We start from the raw sequence: 18456 nt of genomic DNA on the forward strand, positions 1-18456 counted from the left end.
ACAGCCCTCAGCCCATATCCATTTTATATCCCTGACCTTCACCTGAAGCACCATCACCAAAGTCATCTCAAAGGAATTCCGCCTTTTAGAACCACCAACCTCAACAGCATGTACTCATTCCAAAAGTAAACCCTCCCCAAGAGCCAAGATGACGGTTCACACGTTTCTGGCTTCACACTGGATTCTACCTGCTCCTGGTCATAACCAAACAGTGAAGGGCTCAAACAGCCACCTGGGACACTGATGGAAGTGGAGCTCAGCAATGCCTTTTGTTCACAGAAACTGGGACAAAGAGGAGTAACTGAGGGCACAAAGGGAAGAAAAACAGAAATAGAACAAGCTGAGGAGCAGAAGATCTGTAGCAGGAAATGTAACAGTGGGTAGATATTCATACTAATGCAAGGCTTAATGTCCTGAAGTCTCCATTGCATGTGAGGAGAGATGAACAGACAAGATCTGGTAATAGCAGGAATTAGAGGCTTACCATGGTCGGGACTGAAGGATTGCCACGACACAATGGCAATGCAAGACAACTACCTTAATTGATGCAGCAAATTTTAAGGATATTAAAAGTTAAATATTAGGAAACTACATCTAGTCTCCTCCATCCAACCCAAAAAGCCTAAAATCAATGATTTCTAAACCTAGCAGGACAAACTTTTCTACTCCTGACATAATGAGAAGCATAGGCAGAGCACCCTGAGCTTTAGGCAGAGCTCAAGTAGCACTGTCAAATGGATCCTCTGCAAAAGAGAAGTCAGCTGCCACAATAAATCATGAGCTTAAAATAAACGGTAAATATCTGAAGTAACCCTGCTTGAAGAGTAATAGCTGCAATGGCAAACACAGTTCTATCATCAGGGAAAGGAGAAAAAAGTCTCAAATAGCAGGCTAAGAAGGTTCTTTGGAATTATTTTCAATAATTAAAAGAGTTAACAGCTCAAACACGAACTTCCTTAAAAGCATCTGAGAAGCATGCCTAAAATTAATACAAATGTTCAGGAAGACAGGACATATCCTGGTGAGATCTGTTGTTTCACAAACACTACAAATGCTTTTACTACTTGTAAAATATCTCCCTGCAGGAGTTCATACTTTCAATCAGTGAAGTCCCCAAATATTTTATTTTGGTCACAAGGAAATGCTCTTTTAGTTGCATCTCCATTTGTTGGGATTTGGTCTAACACACATACAGTGGAAATGATGAATTAAATCATCTGAGTGGAATGCTCCATAAGCAAACAGAGTCTAAGAGTTAGTCTAAATGCTGGAAAACACCCTAAAAGTCAGTACTCCAGGACTCTGCTGCAGATACGCTGCACTCTGCAGTGAGAGGGTTGTCAAGATGCAGTGCCCACCTGCTTTTCCCGCTTCCACCAAGAAAACAATCAGTAGCTCAACGCTTTCTGTAATAGCAAGGAAAGTGTATGCACCACTTCAAACCAATTTTTTAACAGATAACATTTTAGTGTGCAAGGAGCAATCCAAACTGTGATTACATTCTGCCTACTGGAAGCCACTGCATTGTTGCAACTTCCACAAACACCTATATAATCAAGGTATTTTTCTTAATTACCTCCATTTTTGCGTTGGTCCAACGAGGCATTTCTACAACCATATTAAACAGGACCTAAAACAAAAAAATAGTAACAGAACTGAAAATAAATTCCACTTGGCAGTTAGTATTTTACAGTAACACAAATTCTCTCCTGTGCATTCAGCAGCAACACATATCACATTTCTGGGTTACAGCCACTTTTATTTGTATAGTTCCTTTGTATCAACCTCCATGGTTCATCCCTTCCCTACCTCACCCTTTTAAAAATAAGGACAACAAGAAGCAACGGAAATACTCCTGATGTTTTTTGTTCCCATGTCAATATCACCCTTCACAAAATGTTCAGAATGTCCATGGAATGGTTTGCCATGAGGCAGAGGTTCAGTCTACTTGTCAGAGAGGATTGAATGTTTCTATAGGACAGAGTTAGCTTCCCTTAAGAAGTGGAAAGGACCATGTTTTGAGTTTTTTCCCCCATGGATTTATTCCTTCAGGCCCTCCTCTTTTGCCTTACTATTTTTCAAAACTCATGCAAATGACACTTCTGTTTCTCTGTCACATCTGGTTCAAGTGAGCTGATACTAATCCAAAAGTGATGGCAGAGGAAGGGCATGGACACAGACAGCTCACATTTGTGTTAGCCTTTCTCATAGAAACAAAGTGAAAAGTTTTTTAAGAAGGTGGTGTGGGAGGAAAAAACCCAATAAACATGTAAACTTTCATGCTTTTAGAAGAAAAATAAGAAGACCACACCTTCTTACTGAGGAGGTTAAAGCAACATTTTCCAAAGAGAAAAATTCTGTGTAACTGCCCTGAGATTTCTTCTTATGAAGCTGAGTTAAGCCCTGCCAAGGAGCAGAGGACTTACTGAATTGGGTAACTAGAACAAACATCAAGCAAGGTCTACAACCTGTTTTAGACTACCACAATGACCTAAAAAATATCACATTGCCTGGGACATCTCTTCACAGCCAAGGAAAAATCATATTGGTATTAGCAATTGCAACAGGTCAGGAAAGACAAAATATGTTTGTGCAGAAATTCGTAAGAAAAAAAATGCAAAGTTGAACCAAATGAAGACTTGCACTGATACTCTAACTGCACCACAATTAAGGCTCCAGTGAACCCTTAAATATTTGTATTTTTGCTCCTTGCACCCTGCAGCAGCAACAAACAAACAAACAAACAGCATTACCAGGGTCAATGTCACAGTCTGATTAAAGTAATTCCAATGATTCTATGATCATCTCCTCCCAAACAAATCTGGAATGTGGAAAGCAAGAAAGCAAAGGAAAATCCCAACTGTCACTCAGCATTTCTACTATGAGATCACAAGCTATGCACAATACTGACAGCCAATTCCCAATAAATTTAAACTATATTTGCCATCCATAAGTACTGTGCCCATAATGCAATCAGTGGCATGTCAGATGGAATCACTTCTCCCAACCAGGTCATGACCAAATAAAAAAAAAGATTAAAAAAAAAAGAAAAAATGTTTCAGATAAGCCTCAGTTTCATAAAATACACCTTATGTATGTAAGAACAGTTGAAACTAAAATAAAGAGGGCTCAAAAATGTCAACACCAAGCAAGCAGAGAGAACAAAGCAACATACATGCATGAGCAGGTAAGAGAAGGGTTGGAAGAGAGCCAAATAAAGTATGCACATCCATCTGGGAAACACTTGGAAAAGAGAAATGCACAGTATGAAAGCCAGTGCTGACAAGAAACTCTTAGGGAACTGCCAAGCATGCCAAAATATTGTTCTGACTGGCAGCTACAGGCAGAAAACTTACAAACCACTGGAATTATACGGGATGTCTTCCCCTCCACCACAATTCTGTATTTTTGTTGTTTAGATGCTGCCATATGCTCTCCTGTCCATGAAGAATGCAAAGGCTTCAGCAGCCTCTATGCTTGGTTTTGAGCTTTTAATTAGTCAACAGTTAGTCCCGGTCTTCACCAAACCAACCGTCAGGGCTGGACTACACTGGACTGAAATTAATGCAATGCTGCTCTCAAAAACATAATAAAACCACTTGGATTCAACTCAGCTTGAAGACTAGGCCCTCATAATTTGTGGTATCAGTCAAACGTGAATTGTCAAGAGTCTTAAATGTGACAGCCTGACAGATTAATTTGTATGCAAAAAAATTCCCCAAAAGTACTCTCTCTAATGCTAAGCTGCCACAAGCATTTACAAAAGATTAATGACTTCATTCAGTGTTTACATTTAAAAATAAAAAGTTTTATTTATAGGGCAATCAAATTTTCTAGTGGTAAGACTAGATTCACTCGTGTGGAAAGGAGAGCACATACTAGATATTTTGACAGATGGAAAGAGAACCAGACTACCTAGTATTATAGGGTTTTTTTCCTCCTCTTTCCTATCTTGTTTTCCTCCTTGACTAAGTATCACACAGGAATGTTTCCATCACTCTTTTATCCCCAGACCAAGCACCTATTCTTTCTAACCACTTGAAAGTTGTCCTCCATGCCCTGCTGTAAACTGTCCCTGAGCTGAAAAGAAGAAATGCAAGTGTCAGACACCACCTGTCTCCACAGATTACCATCTGCATGTGTCATTCAGCGGTTAGTTTTGGCTGGTGAATGCATCTGGTAATTGATATTTTTATCTTAGATCAGTAAAATAAAAAATTCCACCTCACCAACCCCCTAAGTAAGCACTTCTAACCCCTCAAGCAATGGCAAGACTGTTTCAACAGCCCATTTGACACACCTTCAAATCACAGCAAAAAGATCTCTTATTAAACAAAAACGATAGCTTGCAAAGTTTACCATTTAACTGCCTTAGTACAACAGCAGCCAATTGGCTGCCCGTGAGATCACTGCAGTCCAGGTTTAACCCAGCTCTGCAAGTGCCTCATGGAGAGAAGGGACTCCATGAGTGCCGACCGTGCAACAGGCTGGCTTATGGTTTCCTCAGGACAGTATTCCTGGAGCATGCAAGAAAAGAGGAGCAAAGTGTGCTAGATTCAGAAAAAGGGACAGAATGCATCTGCTAGGGGAAGGGAGATGAAGAGCCCAGAGGGACACTTAACCCAGGCTATTGCGTCAATGTGAACACAAGACAGATATTTGTACTTAAACTCTGTTATACCTTGAAGAGGTGATGGGGCAGGGGAGGTCTGAAATCTACTTGCTCAACACAGAGAAGTCAAAAGTACATTTCCTAATTCCTACAACTGCATAAGAAAATCAGCAGAAAATTACATCAGCAGGAACAACTAGTATGTGTAAATGATACCCCTTATTTCCTAAGAACTACACCCTAAGTAGATTACATGGGAACTCACGTAGGTTTTAACTGTTTTCTTCTTTCGGGTGTTGTCTTTAACACTTCTTGGCACCTTACTGCATTCCATTTCAGCAGAACATCATTTTTAATGTATCATGATATAGTTTTTGTTGAGACAAGCAAAAATGTCTCTTTCACAGAGAAAACAGAAACAGCTTTTGGTTTTTGAAATTAAAAAAACATAGAAAGATAAAAATATATACAAAAATATTTCAGCATATTTGTACAGCAAGTATTGAGAAAAGCGAGAAAATACAGACTGTTGTACCCAGGTAAACTGTTAGTCATCATGCTGTCCTCTAAGACTGATGGTCTTTAAAAAAAACTGGTTTTAACTAGTTAAATTACTTTAAAAAAACAACTAGTTCTGGCTGTACAGATTCTTACAGAAAATAACTAATTTTGATCCAGAGTTGTTTTTAGAAACCTAAGTATCAGAAGGAAAAAAAAAACCCATGACCTGTCTGATGCCTGCCTATCTGGACTGCCCTATATCTCTCCCAAAACCCATCCTTCCTTACCTAACTTTCCCTTTCCTGTTCAACTAGTTTCTTTCCCAGTCATTCCAAAGTTCCTTACTTCAGACACTTGAGGGAAGGGTTTTGAATAGGTATGATTTTGCTCAAGGGTTACAACCCTTAATGCTCAGCTTGGAAGGTTCAGATAATTTGAGGCAGAAGTGGAGTAACCTCTACAGACTGCAATTTGCCATCACCATGCATGACAAGAGATATGCTAAAGCTTACAGTTACTTTGCTAGTTTTTTATAGTAGAATGCTTTAAAAAAATCTAAAAGCACTAGAGGTAGCATTTGAGGGCTGTTGACTCTTTGTCATAGAGAAGTTCTGAGTCCAGAAGAAAGAGAGAAGAAAAAGCAGCTATCATTTCCTTTTGTTCTGTCTGCTCATTTACAATCTGGCAGGGATTCTCATCAGCCATCAACTGAACATGTACCTGAGGGCTAACAAGAATGAAAATCATAAGCTGCAGTCTGGCAGTAGTGTGAACAAAGGGCGATGTTTAAAAGGAAGAAAGCAAATAAAAGAAAAAAAGAGGAGAAAAAGGAGAAGCTAAATATGTACTGTCATTAAATATATCCAGAAATAACTGGAGTGGGACTTCCTTATCAAATAAATAGCCATGTTATAAGCATTCCCAATGTAACACTTGCTATAAGATATTTGCCAATTAAAACAACAAACCAGATGCCAGCAGCATCTGGACACCAAAGAGAAAGTGGAACTTCTCCAATATAAATTAACATGCCACATAGCAAAAGAGGAATGCAATGTCCAGCATAAACACAGAGTGCCTGCAGTCTCTTGACAGTGTCCTTCCCTCCTGTTCTACTGGAAAGGGAATCACAAACACCATGGATGTTCAGTAGGTTTTACACAGAGGAATCTCACTGATGTCAGGCACATTCTCTGATAAACCAGTTATGGGACACATTCACCTGCAAAACTATGCCATGATAAATATGAACCACAGGCTTTGTCAAGTTTAGTGAATCATTCATTTGAAGCTAAGTTGGATCAAATAATTGATGTAACTTTCTTAGTAAATCAGCAATACTCTGGGTGGATTTCAATTGGACTGATGAGTGAAGATTAATTCCACTATCAGCATTTGTTCATCTGTAGGAACACAAAGCAAGGCTGCACCTAATGGACACATCAATAGCAAAAGTCTGTGCAAGTTCAAGCATCAGGGTGAAAGATTCACTGATCACCTAAAATTTGGAACACAAATCCCTGACCACATAATGGACACACTGTAGACCAGGTCACAATACTGAAAAACTGTCTAACAACACCAAGGACAGTTACAGAGACTGTAGCTAAGGCAGAACACAAAGTCAGCACAAAGTGTGCACCTGTTCTGCAAAGAAAATGACAACAGCTTCTCCTTGCATACCAACTTTACCAAATGACATCTCTGACACCAGTTTTGAACACTACTGGAAGCACAAGGTTAAATCACCTATGCAGACTGCATACTACCCTGATGAGTCCTGAAATCTCACCTGACTAGTTAATTTATCACAAGTTTTTGGCTCACAGAAGCATCTCAGCTCAAGTCCACAAGGGCATCCCAGCAATGTGTAATCCACAGGATACAACAAAACAAAAGCTGTCTTGGTTTCCTTTCTATTTTTTTTTCATATGCTCTTGTGAATGTCTCCAAGTTAGAGGACTATAATCTCTACATGTTTGGACAGACTCCTCACCAGAGCCAGCATATGAAACATTGTGTTTCAAGAACACCTGGGTCCTCTGAAAGACACCACATGTGAATACTTCTCCAAAGATATACAATGACAAGTAGATTACAAACGCTTTCAACTACAGCAGGGAACAACACGTCATGCTGGCCTTGAAAAGAAAATGAAGACCTCTTCAAGCCTTCTTCCTGCCACACAAGGAAGACCATATTCAACAGTCAGGCTCTGACAGTTTTGACTGTAAACCTAGTGGAAACATCCACTTTCCCAGAGAGAAATGTGACACTTTTGAAACCTGTCACAGAGATTTACTTGGGCAGGAGTGGATTCCAAGTGCTTAAGGCAATGCAGGGGTTCAGACCCCTGAAATTAATAGCAAGCTGCTAGTAATTTTAAGACTGGAGCTGAATATTACTTCTTTCAGCATAGTTTCTACCTCAAAATAACTTCTTTCTTGTCATCAAACAGCCAAAAACCACCTGCAAAAGCAAAAAGGTCAGTTGTCAGCAGCATCTGCAAAGCTAAATTTAACTGAGATTTGGGAAGGTCTAAAATGTTACAAGAAGTGGTTGAACTAGTGAAAACAGTTAATACAGAAACTCGAAAGTGTTTCCCTTAGAAACTACAAACTGAAGCTGCAAAACAGCTGATACAGACTTGTAGGATGTGTGCTCTCTATCCTACAAACGTTGAAAGCTGAAACTCCTCTAACTTTGAGACCTTTTCTGACATCAGGAATATCAAGGACAATTAAAAGTAGATTAGACTGACTAAAGAGACTCTTCCAAAATTATCTTAGTTTTCCATAGCTAGACTGACTGCCATCTGATAAACACCAGTTCAGCATGATTTAACAAACTTCATTTAATTTAACTCTAAGAGGGTTTTTGTCTGGAGTAACAAGTAACTGCCACCCTAAAAGCGTAAGTTTCAAAGATGCGTTTCCAGGACAAGAACTATCACTTTTGAATTCTGGTCAAATTCAGTGAAGGATCAACTGAGTAAGAGGTATCAGCAGCAGCCTTTGCATTCCTAGACAAGAACAAGGAGTCCAGGGCTTCAAAGGTCTTCTGAAATCAGTACATTACATTAAATTCCCCATTTTCCCTTTATTCCCTAATTAAGCTATGCTTTCCCTACATACAAGCACACAAGGATGCATCTCTCACCAGGCAAGGTGAGGAGAGCTGCTGAAGAGCCCAGTGTAAGAAGAAACTGCTTTCCAGAACACGAAGATCCTCCTGTTTTCTCCCTCCTCCCCAAATCCCGAAGATCACGATGAAAAAGGTGCTCTCACATTTCACCATTTAAGTATGTTTGGGAAGCTTACAGCCTGCACATCTGTTTGCCTAATTGTATCAAAAGCCTGCTAGGACTGAAATGTACATTTGCCTTTGCTCATTTTCATTTTCTGTAGTTCTATTAAACCACAGTCCAGAGATGTCTCCAGCAGGAATTATGTGAAGCAACTCTGGAGGCTACACTGCCCAAGGAAACAAGAGCTGCTCAGCCTCACTGGCATTCTACCCCTCTTTCCACAGGCTACTAGAAACGGTTTTCAACAAGATACCATGCTCCTCACAGCACAGACAAATGCAGTTTTGAACAATTTCAGATTCTGCATGAAATGTCTTTGCATCAGTCAGTATTTATAAGCAGTTAAGACAGAATACTTGACTTGCCAGCAGAGCTGTAAATAAGAATTGATGTTGCAAGACAATGATTTTTGATAAAAGTCTACTGGCACATACTCTTTCTCCTGAATAGTTCCTCTTTGAGGCATGATTCTATATCTACTAAACAGTACCTAAATGGGCATCAAGCTACAGTAAATCTAAAAAGCCTTACTTAGTCATTGTATCTTGAATGAATCACAGAGCCAAGGGAGAGGAAACATAGTGCAGGACTGTGTGAGGACTGCTGTACAGCACAAGAACCAGTGCACCACATACTGGCTGCAAAGCTATGAGAACCCAGACAGTTAGGGCTGTTCTTTCACATCAGATGGGTAGCTACAGTTTTGCAATATGACTGGCCAAACAGACAGGAGAAGATAAGGACTGGAACACACACCCGCCCACCCACATATAATGGCCTTAAAACATAGTTTGGCTCATTTTTTTTCTATCACATTCTTTTACTAAGTTTTAGATGAGCCTGTGCCAGGCAAAGCACAGCAAAAATTGTTATATTTTGGAAAAGACACTTGAATAAACAAATCTTGTTTCAAAATAAAAGCCTGAGCAGATCTTCCATGTTTTCTAGGCTTCTATCAGCCTTAACTTCAGTGCTGGATACTGCTGAACCATTAGCTAGCAGATGTGGTTTTTCTCCCTCTGGGCTCCCCAGCTGAGTACAGAAAACAACATAACCCCAGTTCTAAAAAGCAGATCCTCAGTATAATTTCTGCCCTAACATACTTGGGATTTTTGAAGTTCTGTATATAAAGCAAAGATTATCCACAGTCAGAGAACAATGAATATTTCATTAAGGGAGGTTTTACTGCAAATATTTCCGAACATAATAGCAAAAAAGATAACACATCTACACTGCAAAATTCATAACAAACCTTTGAAAGACTGGCATAAGTGTATGCCTTTGAGAACATCTTGATCAATAAAGGAATTCTGACATTTCTGGCCCATTCAAAGAGGAGAATATTAAATCTCTTTAAGTCTTCTCCTAAAAGACTTGCATTTGAAGATACGTCAACTATATTCAGTGACAGCAAGTTCACTTTGCAGAAAAGTGATGTTGGAAAGGAAATAGAGGAAATAGTCAAAAAAACCAACAAGAAAAAAAACTTAACAGTACCTCAGATCCAGTAGTCTTTGACCTCTTTGCAGGAATTTCTTTATCCTATAGGGAAAGAGTGAAGTAAAGAAGTATATAAAGAACACTAGAAAGCAACAGCATATTCACATAAATACAGGCAACAGTACTTTGCAATGCAATTGAAACAACCCTTTGTGAGCACAAAGGCCTAAATTGTAACTTTTAAAAGTAAGTACTCAGTTCTGTTTCACTGTGAAATTCTAACCTTTGAGACATTAACAAAGGAAGATAAAAAATGTACAAGGACACATGTACTTTCTCCCAGCTACCAAGAAATTTAAGCAGCAATTTAGGCCTGTACTCAACTGATTAAAAACAGTTATCCTTCTGTACAGCTGAAGAAGACAAAAACCAATCCAAAATAAACAAAATCAGTACCAAAAAAAGGCTGGATTTATCCATCTCAAAGTCCATAAATCTTAGACAATGCGATGGAAAGACTCTAGCATACATCCTTAAGTCATCCTCCTGCAAACAAGGCAAAATTAACAGAGACCTTAACCATGACTTCCCTTCTTGCCCACCCTTCAGGCCCTATTTTGGGTAGAATGCTATTTCCCCACTGACAACACCAAAACGAATGTCTCTCCACACTGATCAGACGCTGCTGTACTCTAATTTTATCTACTGGCAAAATCACAGGCTATAAGCTACTCCCACAAACTTTTAACTCTAGGTGCAGGGACAGCAAGGCCTCTGGGAACAGGTGATGAAAATGCCCATTGCTTTTCTAGCAACAGCATGGACTGAACATGGCATCTTAATAATGATACTCTGAACGGCCTGCCTCTCCCACTGACAAGCACTGGGGTCTGCTGATCAAAAAGGCTTCATTCAGATTTCCAGTCTCTCAGATTTAATAATTTAAGAGATTGGTTCATCAGTTCAGGAGTCTCCATCTGAACATATTCAAACTACTGACCTTCTGCACCACTCATATCACCCATAGGGATTCAGCAACAAAACAAGAAAACGACTAAAACTCCCCCAGCCTGTTTGTGTCACAAGCACCCTGTGATAAGCAAGCCTCAGCCTAAACCAACGACTGGCAGCTCTCCCATCAGTGACAGACTAAACAGCCGTTTCATTATTGCTGTAATGAAACCCCAGGGAGGGCGGCTAACAAGACGTGACAGTGCTCAGCTGCACCTCGCGCACTGCGAGCCTCCAAAGGTGTGATTGCCACTCCTCCTCTGGGCATTGCTGCTGCCTTCCCATCCTAATGCTCCTTTGGGGAATTACAGACCCACAACATAAGTTATGCAAGTGTGTGCTGTACAGCCACGACAAAGAAATGTACACTTCTAATGGCAGGTGTAGAAAACTGCTAATTCAATAAGAGAAACAGCAGAAAATTAATTCAAGTACAAACCTAAACACAGAGAATTATCACAAGATACAGTAAGGGTTCTCCTGCCCTCAATCACTTAGAGACTTAAAGAGACACCTAGGCTTGTATAAACAGCAATCATTATGTTTCACTGCAAGTTACTAAACTTAGCAGAGAAAATTTGGTGTAGTCATTGTGCCTGCATTACATAAGGCATCAGTCTTAGAGTGGCCCTTTCTGGCATTATACATTTCTCTGTTGATTACCAAAAAAAAAAGCTTTTAAAACCTACACTTTTATCTAAAGAACACTAACAAAACTATTAGCATTGTGAAATTAACCATGTTTCAAGGCTTAAAAACATACCTCTTTAGGTCCAGCAAACAAGGGAATGTCATGGAATGGGGAAATATATTTACCATCTGCATTCTCTGAAAGACAAAACGAAGTAGCATTGCAAACCTAAAGATATGGCATAAGACGTTTGTGTTGCTAAACACCACACAATACAGAAATGTATATATGATATGACTGTGCATTGGTTAAACTTTTTCTGAAGTTCAAGTTCAAGCATGTACCAACATGGAGGCCAAAGAATTTGAGTGTTTTGACAAGGAATTATTAGAATCAAAGTTATTGCTTTAGAATTCAACACTATGCTTCTCTTTTACCTGGCAATACAAGCTATACAAGGATGACAAGATTCTTTCATTCTTTTCTACTCCCTGGCCATACACAACCATTAACAAATTTAAAAAAACAAACCAAAGGAACCTCATTTCCATCAGTGGTAAGTGAATTCATCTGGGTTTCTAGCAATGTTGCCTCTGTGATTGCACTGTATTTCTAATAAACAGAGTTTCATGATCACAACCCCCCAACATAATAGGCCAAATTCTGATCAAGAGTAAGTGAGGGATGGGATAATTGCTCTAAGCCGTTGATATGAAACACACCTTGAAACCAGCAGAAATTGATCTTAACTTAGTGGGGGCCCAATCTGCACCTCAGCCTTGCCCCCACTCTAGAAAGAAACTAATTTCACGGGAGTGTATGTTTAAGTTTTTCAAGTCCACATATCACATCAAGAGAGTGCAAACACTAACTCAAATCCCAAGGAATTTCTCCTCTGCTAGCACCCCTGTTCATAGCAAAGGAAAAAGCAGACAAGGCACTTCACTTAGCTCTGGACTTTTGACCACTTCAGCAAAGAAGAGTAAATGGAGCTGATATGCGATTCCTGGAAACCTCACAGATGTTCCTCCCAAAACCAAAATTTAGTGGTAAGCTGTTTATTAAATTTTGTTTATAAAACAAAATTCAGTGGTAAGCTGTTTATTCCCACCAAATAAAGTGACTTTCTCTAGACGATCTCCTGCACTGGCAGCCCCATGAATGAGCACAAGGGAGCTCTGGCAGTGCTGCCAAGCGGGCACACGCTGCCTCCGCTTCTCCCACACCAGCAGACGTCAGAGTTGACTATAGGTCAATGGACCAGAAACGTACAAACCCACTGCGATAGGACTGGCACGCCAACAAGACAACACTGTTACGAAAATGCGTAATACTGAGCGCGGCACACCCTCAGCTCTCGCTGGGTCTTGAGACGCCTCCTGGAGCCCTGCCCGTGCCCTCGCACTGCCGCTCGCATGCCCCGCTCGGCGCTGGAGCCCCACGATCTGGATGCCAGCCTCCTGCCTCGGTGACGTGTCTGGTGGGAGGGAGGGCTGCCCTGCTCACCAGGGACAGGCTGGGCTGCCACACCCCAGAGCCTCTCACGGCTGGCCCTGGGATGCCACAGGCCCCGCGGCCAGGCTGCGCTACGCAGCATCACAGCACCGCTTCCCCCCCGGCGCCCTCCGGGGCTCGGCAAGGGCACGGCCGGGCCGGGGCTGAGCCGGCCCAGCATCCCCTCCAAAAGGCGGGGTGTCTACAGGATCTGCCCTCACTCTCTACAAAACCACCGCTCTCCCCCTGCAGCGGTGGGAAGGCTCGGGGGCGATACCTCAGCCAGCCCGAGGAGCCGCCGCGGGAGCGGGGAGCTGCCGCCGCCAGCTCCGTGCGCCCCGCGGGCCGGGGAAGGAAAGCGTTTATGGAGTCCGGGGACTGCTACTTACTAAAGTAGAGGCGGTAGTCGGGCGAGTTGGGCCGGCCCCGCTGTTCCGTGCTGTAGCGGGACATGGCGCCCAGGCGCCCCCACCCCCGCGCCGCCAGCAGCAGCAGCGACAGCCCCGGCGGCGCCCGCATGATGGCGGCGGCCGCGCGCCGCCTTCCCTCCCCTTCCTGCGGCCGCCGCCGCGCCGGCCCTGCCCCGCCTGCTGCGGCCCCGGCCGGGCCCAGGGCAGCGCTGCGGGGAAAGAGACAGGCTGGGGCTGCTCAGCCTCAGAGAGGGCTCCATCGGCTTGAAATTAATAGTGAGGAAAGGCAGCCCCTCCTTGAGGCGGTAGGTGACCGCAGCGGGAGGCAGGCAAGCTGTCGCAGGCGGTAGCTCGGGTGTGCCCAGGCTGGGTGCTCGCAGGCCGCCAGCGCTGCCACAAAGGGGGATGCCGAGAGCATGGAGCCAGGCTCAAGCGCTGGGACGCGAGGGAGCGAGCAGAAACTGACACACGGGAAGTCGCACTGAACTTACATTAGAGCCGATTTTCATCATAGCCTCACTACTGTTTCCCCATACACACCTCTGAAATGTGTCGGTGCTCTGGATCCTTGATGGAGCTGTATTCTAGTGTGTCGATTTCCCATCACAAGAAGGCTCTGGCTTGCTGCATTTGTGACGATAGGCATCTCCAGGAGAGCAGAGAGGCAATTTTGCAGGGCCATTCCCCACTTCTGCAGAAGCTACAAAATAGTACTTCATATTTCATCAGAGGAGTTGGCATCTGAGTTCACCAAATGCAAAGTTTTCAGGGGTAATCCCCTGAATTGAACATGTAGGGGTGAAATTCTTCATAGAATCATAGGTCTGTGGGGAAGAGTCCTTAAAGATCATGTAGTTCCTCTCTGCCATGGACAAGGACACCTTTTAGCAGACCAGGTTGCTCAGAGCTCCATCCAACCTGGCAATGAACATTTCCAGGGATGGGGCATCCACAACCTCTCTGGGCAACCTGTTCCATTGTATCTCTCACGGTAAAGAATTTCTTTATTATATCTAATCCTAGACATACTCTCTTTCAGTCTGAAGCCATTCCCCCTTGTCCCATCATACTCATGTAAGAAGTGCCTCTCCATCTTTCTTCTAGGTGCTCCTCAGATACCAGTAGCTCTCTGTAGTTCTAAGTCTTTTAAGTTTGTCTAGAGGGCAAACAATGTTTTTCATGTGGTGTAATTAAAAAAAAAGGAAAAACCTATATAACTTTTTTTTTCTATTATAATAAAATCCACTATGTGCTTTCTTTGAGTTGGCCTGCTGCTGAAATGAGCATGGTTAAAAGGAAACACATGCCACAGGCCTAGAATTCCGCATCTGCTTAGTTCTGAGGAATCTGAACTTCATTTATATAAAGTCAGAGCCTTTACAAATCACTTACAGAGAACACACACAGGATTTTTTTACACTTGCAAGGCTGACAGATGGGTGTAAGGTTATTCTAGTAGGAGTCCAATTCATATTTATTCTCCTCTACAAGCTGAAAAGTGAAACACACTGCAGTGTCCAGGAGTCCTGGTAAGATGCACAAAGTCTGAGCACAGAGTTCTCCTTTGCCTTGTGTTGTGAACATGGTCTTACCTAAAACTCCCTCATCAGTAATGGGAAATCAGCTGTGAAGCACTTAGAATTTATTAAATATAAACGAGTTTCTGTGCAGGCACTGTTTAGATGCATAAATAAATGCTATCATGTTACCTAGCAAGGGTAGATGATACAGCAGAAAACCACACTGACACCCTGCTAATGCTACCAGAGCAGAGTGATGCTTTAGTACTCTAAGGTATCCAAAATTATCCTAGTGCTGCAGAAATATTAATCCTTTAAATAGGTTTGATTGTATTTTTCAGTATTGTGCATTATATTTCACAGAATACAGCTGAAATACACCAATACTCCTCAAGTCATGTTTGGGTAAGACCAGCTCCCTGGTTGGAATAAGTTTACCTACCATCCTTCAAATCAATGTTTTGGTTCCAGTGTTTACCTTGAGCAAATTCTCCAGAATTACCAAGTCTTTTACTGCCTAGGGATTTTTTCACATTCATTCCCAAGTGTTTTACATCTAGCTCCTTGCATATCATTCCAATTGGGCTAGCAAAAAGCATTTATATGACTGATCCTGTTCAACAACCTTGTAACAGCTCCTGCTGAAAAACAATGAAAATATTTCTATTTATTTCAATGGAATTAGAGCCAGGTCCTTAAGACTTAAGTAGAACTTACATGGTGCTTAGGTTTTATGCTTGCCCTCTGCACAGGGGTGAATCTCATTCCAGCAAAATGCCACTGGAGGATAGCAAAAACTCAGCAGCAATATAACCATCTAAGCCTGAAGGACGTCCTTATTTTAAAAGTTTGTACTCTGCAGTGTACATTTACATGGATTTTAGATAAATTTGTATATACACACATAAATATTTTAAAATTAATGTTTTGCCCATTAAAATGCTGTGCAAATTAAATGCAGAAAATATTATCTATATTTTAATTTAAGGAAACCCATCCTCCTGAAGGAAAATAATTTTCATCTTTTCACCTAATAAAGCTTTGAAGAATTTCATTAGTACGACTACGTGCTATTTCAGTGCATTTGCTCTTGGCTGGTGATCACATCATTATCATTAAATTTTGCTGTAATAGAAGTTCTATCTCCATGGCTTGTAAGACCGTTAATCTGAAGGAATCAATTCCTGCCAGCCTTCTGTTTTGCTGCTACCTGTATGCAGAAATTACAGCCAGGATTCCTCCCTGCCTGCCCAGCCACCTCGGTGGAACAGGTCACTCCCTGGGCCTGCTGGCCAGTGCTCTCTCATTCAGCCAGCACCACCTCCCCCACCTGCCAATGGGTCAGCTGGAACCAATGCTCACTGCCCCACCTGCCAATGGGTCAGCTGGAACCAGTGCTCACTGCCTCACCAGCCAATGGATCAGCTGGATCCAGTGCTCCCTAGGGCAGATCAAGCCAGGCAAGGCTAGCTGAGGCAGTTTAGTGACTTTGGGCTAAGTTATCCAGGCTGCTTTTCAGCCAAAGCAAGTTCAGGGCCATGAACAACTCCTGCAGATCTTTGCACTGAGCCCTCAGCAGGAGAAGGATGACAAATCATTGGAGTGGGTGACCTCTTTCATTGGCACAGCTGGATTTCGCAGAGGATGTCTAGAGAGGATGTCTACAAGCAGCCAAGTCACATATGGATTTGTATATTGCTCACTGATGGATGCCTGATGGCAGTAAAAGACTGCAGTCATCTTACTGAAAGGAATCATTGTGTATTTCAGTAACTAGAATTAGGTTTATCAGGTTACACTACTTTCCATCTCAATGTGAATAAGAACAGAGGCTCCAATCCCAAAGACACTAAATACTTTGGGTCAGACTGTGAACTCTTGTTTTGCAGCAATGAAGTCACTTCTGTAACCCAACTGGTTTAAAGAGACTGATCTTCTGTATTTATGCAAAATTTGGGTTTAGTCATAATACTCATTACTGTTAGGAAGATTTTAAGTTTACACCCTTTTTTCCCCCCGAATAAATTGTTTGTCTGAGCTGTTTTGTCTAAGCTGTTTGTTTCTTTTTAACCATGCTTTTTGTCAGGCTCCCCTGTGAAGTGTGTTAGGTTTGCTTGCCACACTTCTCTGGACCTCTGCCTAGAAACTGATTTGCCTATCAAGAGGCCAGGACACCACGACTGACTCTAGTTTTGTCAGATATGTCCATTTCTTCCCTCCTAGGCATCTGTACTGAGTTAATTTTAAGCTCTGTGAACCAAGGATTTTCAGCCGATCCTAACTCCCATTAAACTTGTTTCTGGGTATGAACTGAAGCTTAATTTTTTTTAAGACTCTTTGTTACTCCAAGGCAACTCCTCCATCACAAAACAAAAATCACCAAATAGTATTCTCTCTGGTTCATTCTTTCATTCATTATTTCACAAATGAGCACAAACAGGAACATAGAGAAAAAGAAAAGAAAGGCTCCAGTTCAGCTATAAAAATACTGTCTGGAAATATAAAATTTTAGTGTGAAGCTCTAAATCTATAATGATTCAAAATAGAGACCTAGAAGGAAAATCTTTCCATTTGCTCATGATGGTCCATTTTTAGGTTCCATTCCTCTCTTGATTTGTGAATTGCCAGACATAAGGTTCTCAAAGAATTCCACAGAAAATATTTCATCTTGGTAATTTCTATGCCCTCTTATTTTACATTGAAACACACCAGTAATGAAGAATCATCTTTCTGTTCTTTTACCTGTGCCTCGCTCTCTTGCTTGTCTTTCCTCATTAGCTTTGATATCACAGTGCCATCTACTTGATCAACAGAGTCAGGTTATTTTCCTTAGAAAATTACACGGCTCTAACACTGAAGAATTCAAAGGGCTGCTCGGTTTCCTGGCAAGCTCTCTCTCCTTCTCACCTCCCAGCCCTTTCAAAGCAGCCCTGCCCTTAGATGTCCCCCTTTGGGAGCTGGCCCAGCTCCAAGCCTATCAGACCTACACAAAGCCCTGGCTGGACAGTGACAGATCCACAGCGCTGCAAGGACAATCCAAGCCCTGCCGACGCTTTTCTCAGCATCCCTTCTCCTCTCTGGCAGGTGTTTCAATTTGAGAGATGGGTCCCCCTCTGTAGGCAGAAAACACGTCAGCCTTTTGTGTGTGTAAACTGGAGCAGAGGCTTTGTTTGGAGTAAGAAAGCATCACAGCAGTCAGAGGAGATAAATTGCATATCTTGAAAGGTTGAGCCATCCCTTCTTAGAAATATCCACAGCCTAGCCTCAGCCCCAGCAGGCATGTACTTTATGAATTTTTCCTACAAATATTTAGACAAGAAACACTGTAGACAGGGCTAAAAGAAATTATCACTGTGCACTTACTTCTAAAGACCTGTTTCTCTACAGGAATCACCAGTCTGGCAAGATCAACAGTAGGAGTGAAGGTGAGACTGCCACACTAAATAACTTTTCACCTACAAGACAGGCTTTTTTCTCTTTTTCTACTATTGAAAGGTGTTTGAAGTTTTTTCCTATGTATATTTCAAAGT

At 41.9% G+C, this 18456-nt stretch overlaps 1 protein-coding gene across 1 annotated transcript in view; it reads right to left on the reverse strand.

Annotated features, from left to right (window-relative positions):
* The window catches only part of PPA2 (inorganic pyrophosphatase 2), a 35326-nt gene extending 21782 nt beyond the window's left edge, over window positions 1-13544 (reverse strand). Inside the window, exons 1-4 of the mRNA XM_064710914.1 lie at window positions 13386-13544; window positions 11635-11699; window positions 9918-9962; window positions 1577-1630 (exon numbers count right to left, since the gene is read on the reverse strand). Of these exons, the coding sequence (XP_064566984.1) occupies window positions 1577-1630; window positions 9918-9962; window positions 11635-11699; window positions 13386-13515 (294 nt within the window). The 5' untranslated portion in view covers window positions 13516-13544. The remainder of the gene's footprint in view (window positions 1-1576; window positions 1631-9917; window positions 9963-11634; window positions 11700-13385) is intronic.
* Window positions 13545-18456: the final 4912 nt, after the last annotated feature.

The sequence above is a fragment of the Zonotrichia leucophrys genome, chromosome 4, assembly GCF_028769735.1.
Source record: "Zonotrichia leucophrys gambelii isolate GWCS_2022_RI chromosome 4, RI_Zleu_2.0, whole genome shotgun sequence".
Classification (NCBI taxonomy): Eukaryota; Metazoa; Chordata; class Aves; order Passeriformes; family Passerellidae; genus Zonotrichia; species Zonotrichia leucophrys.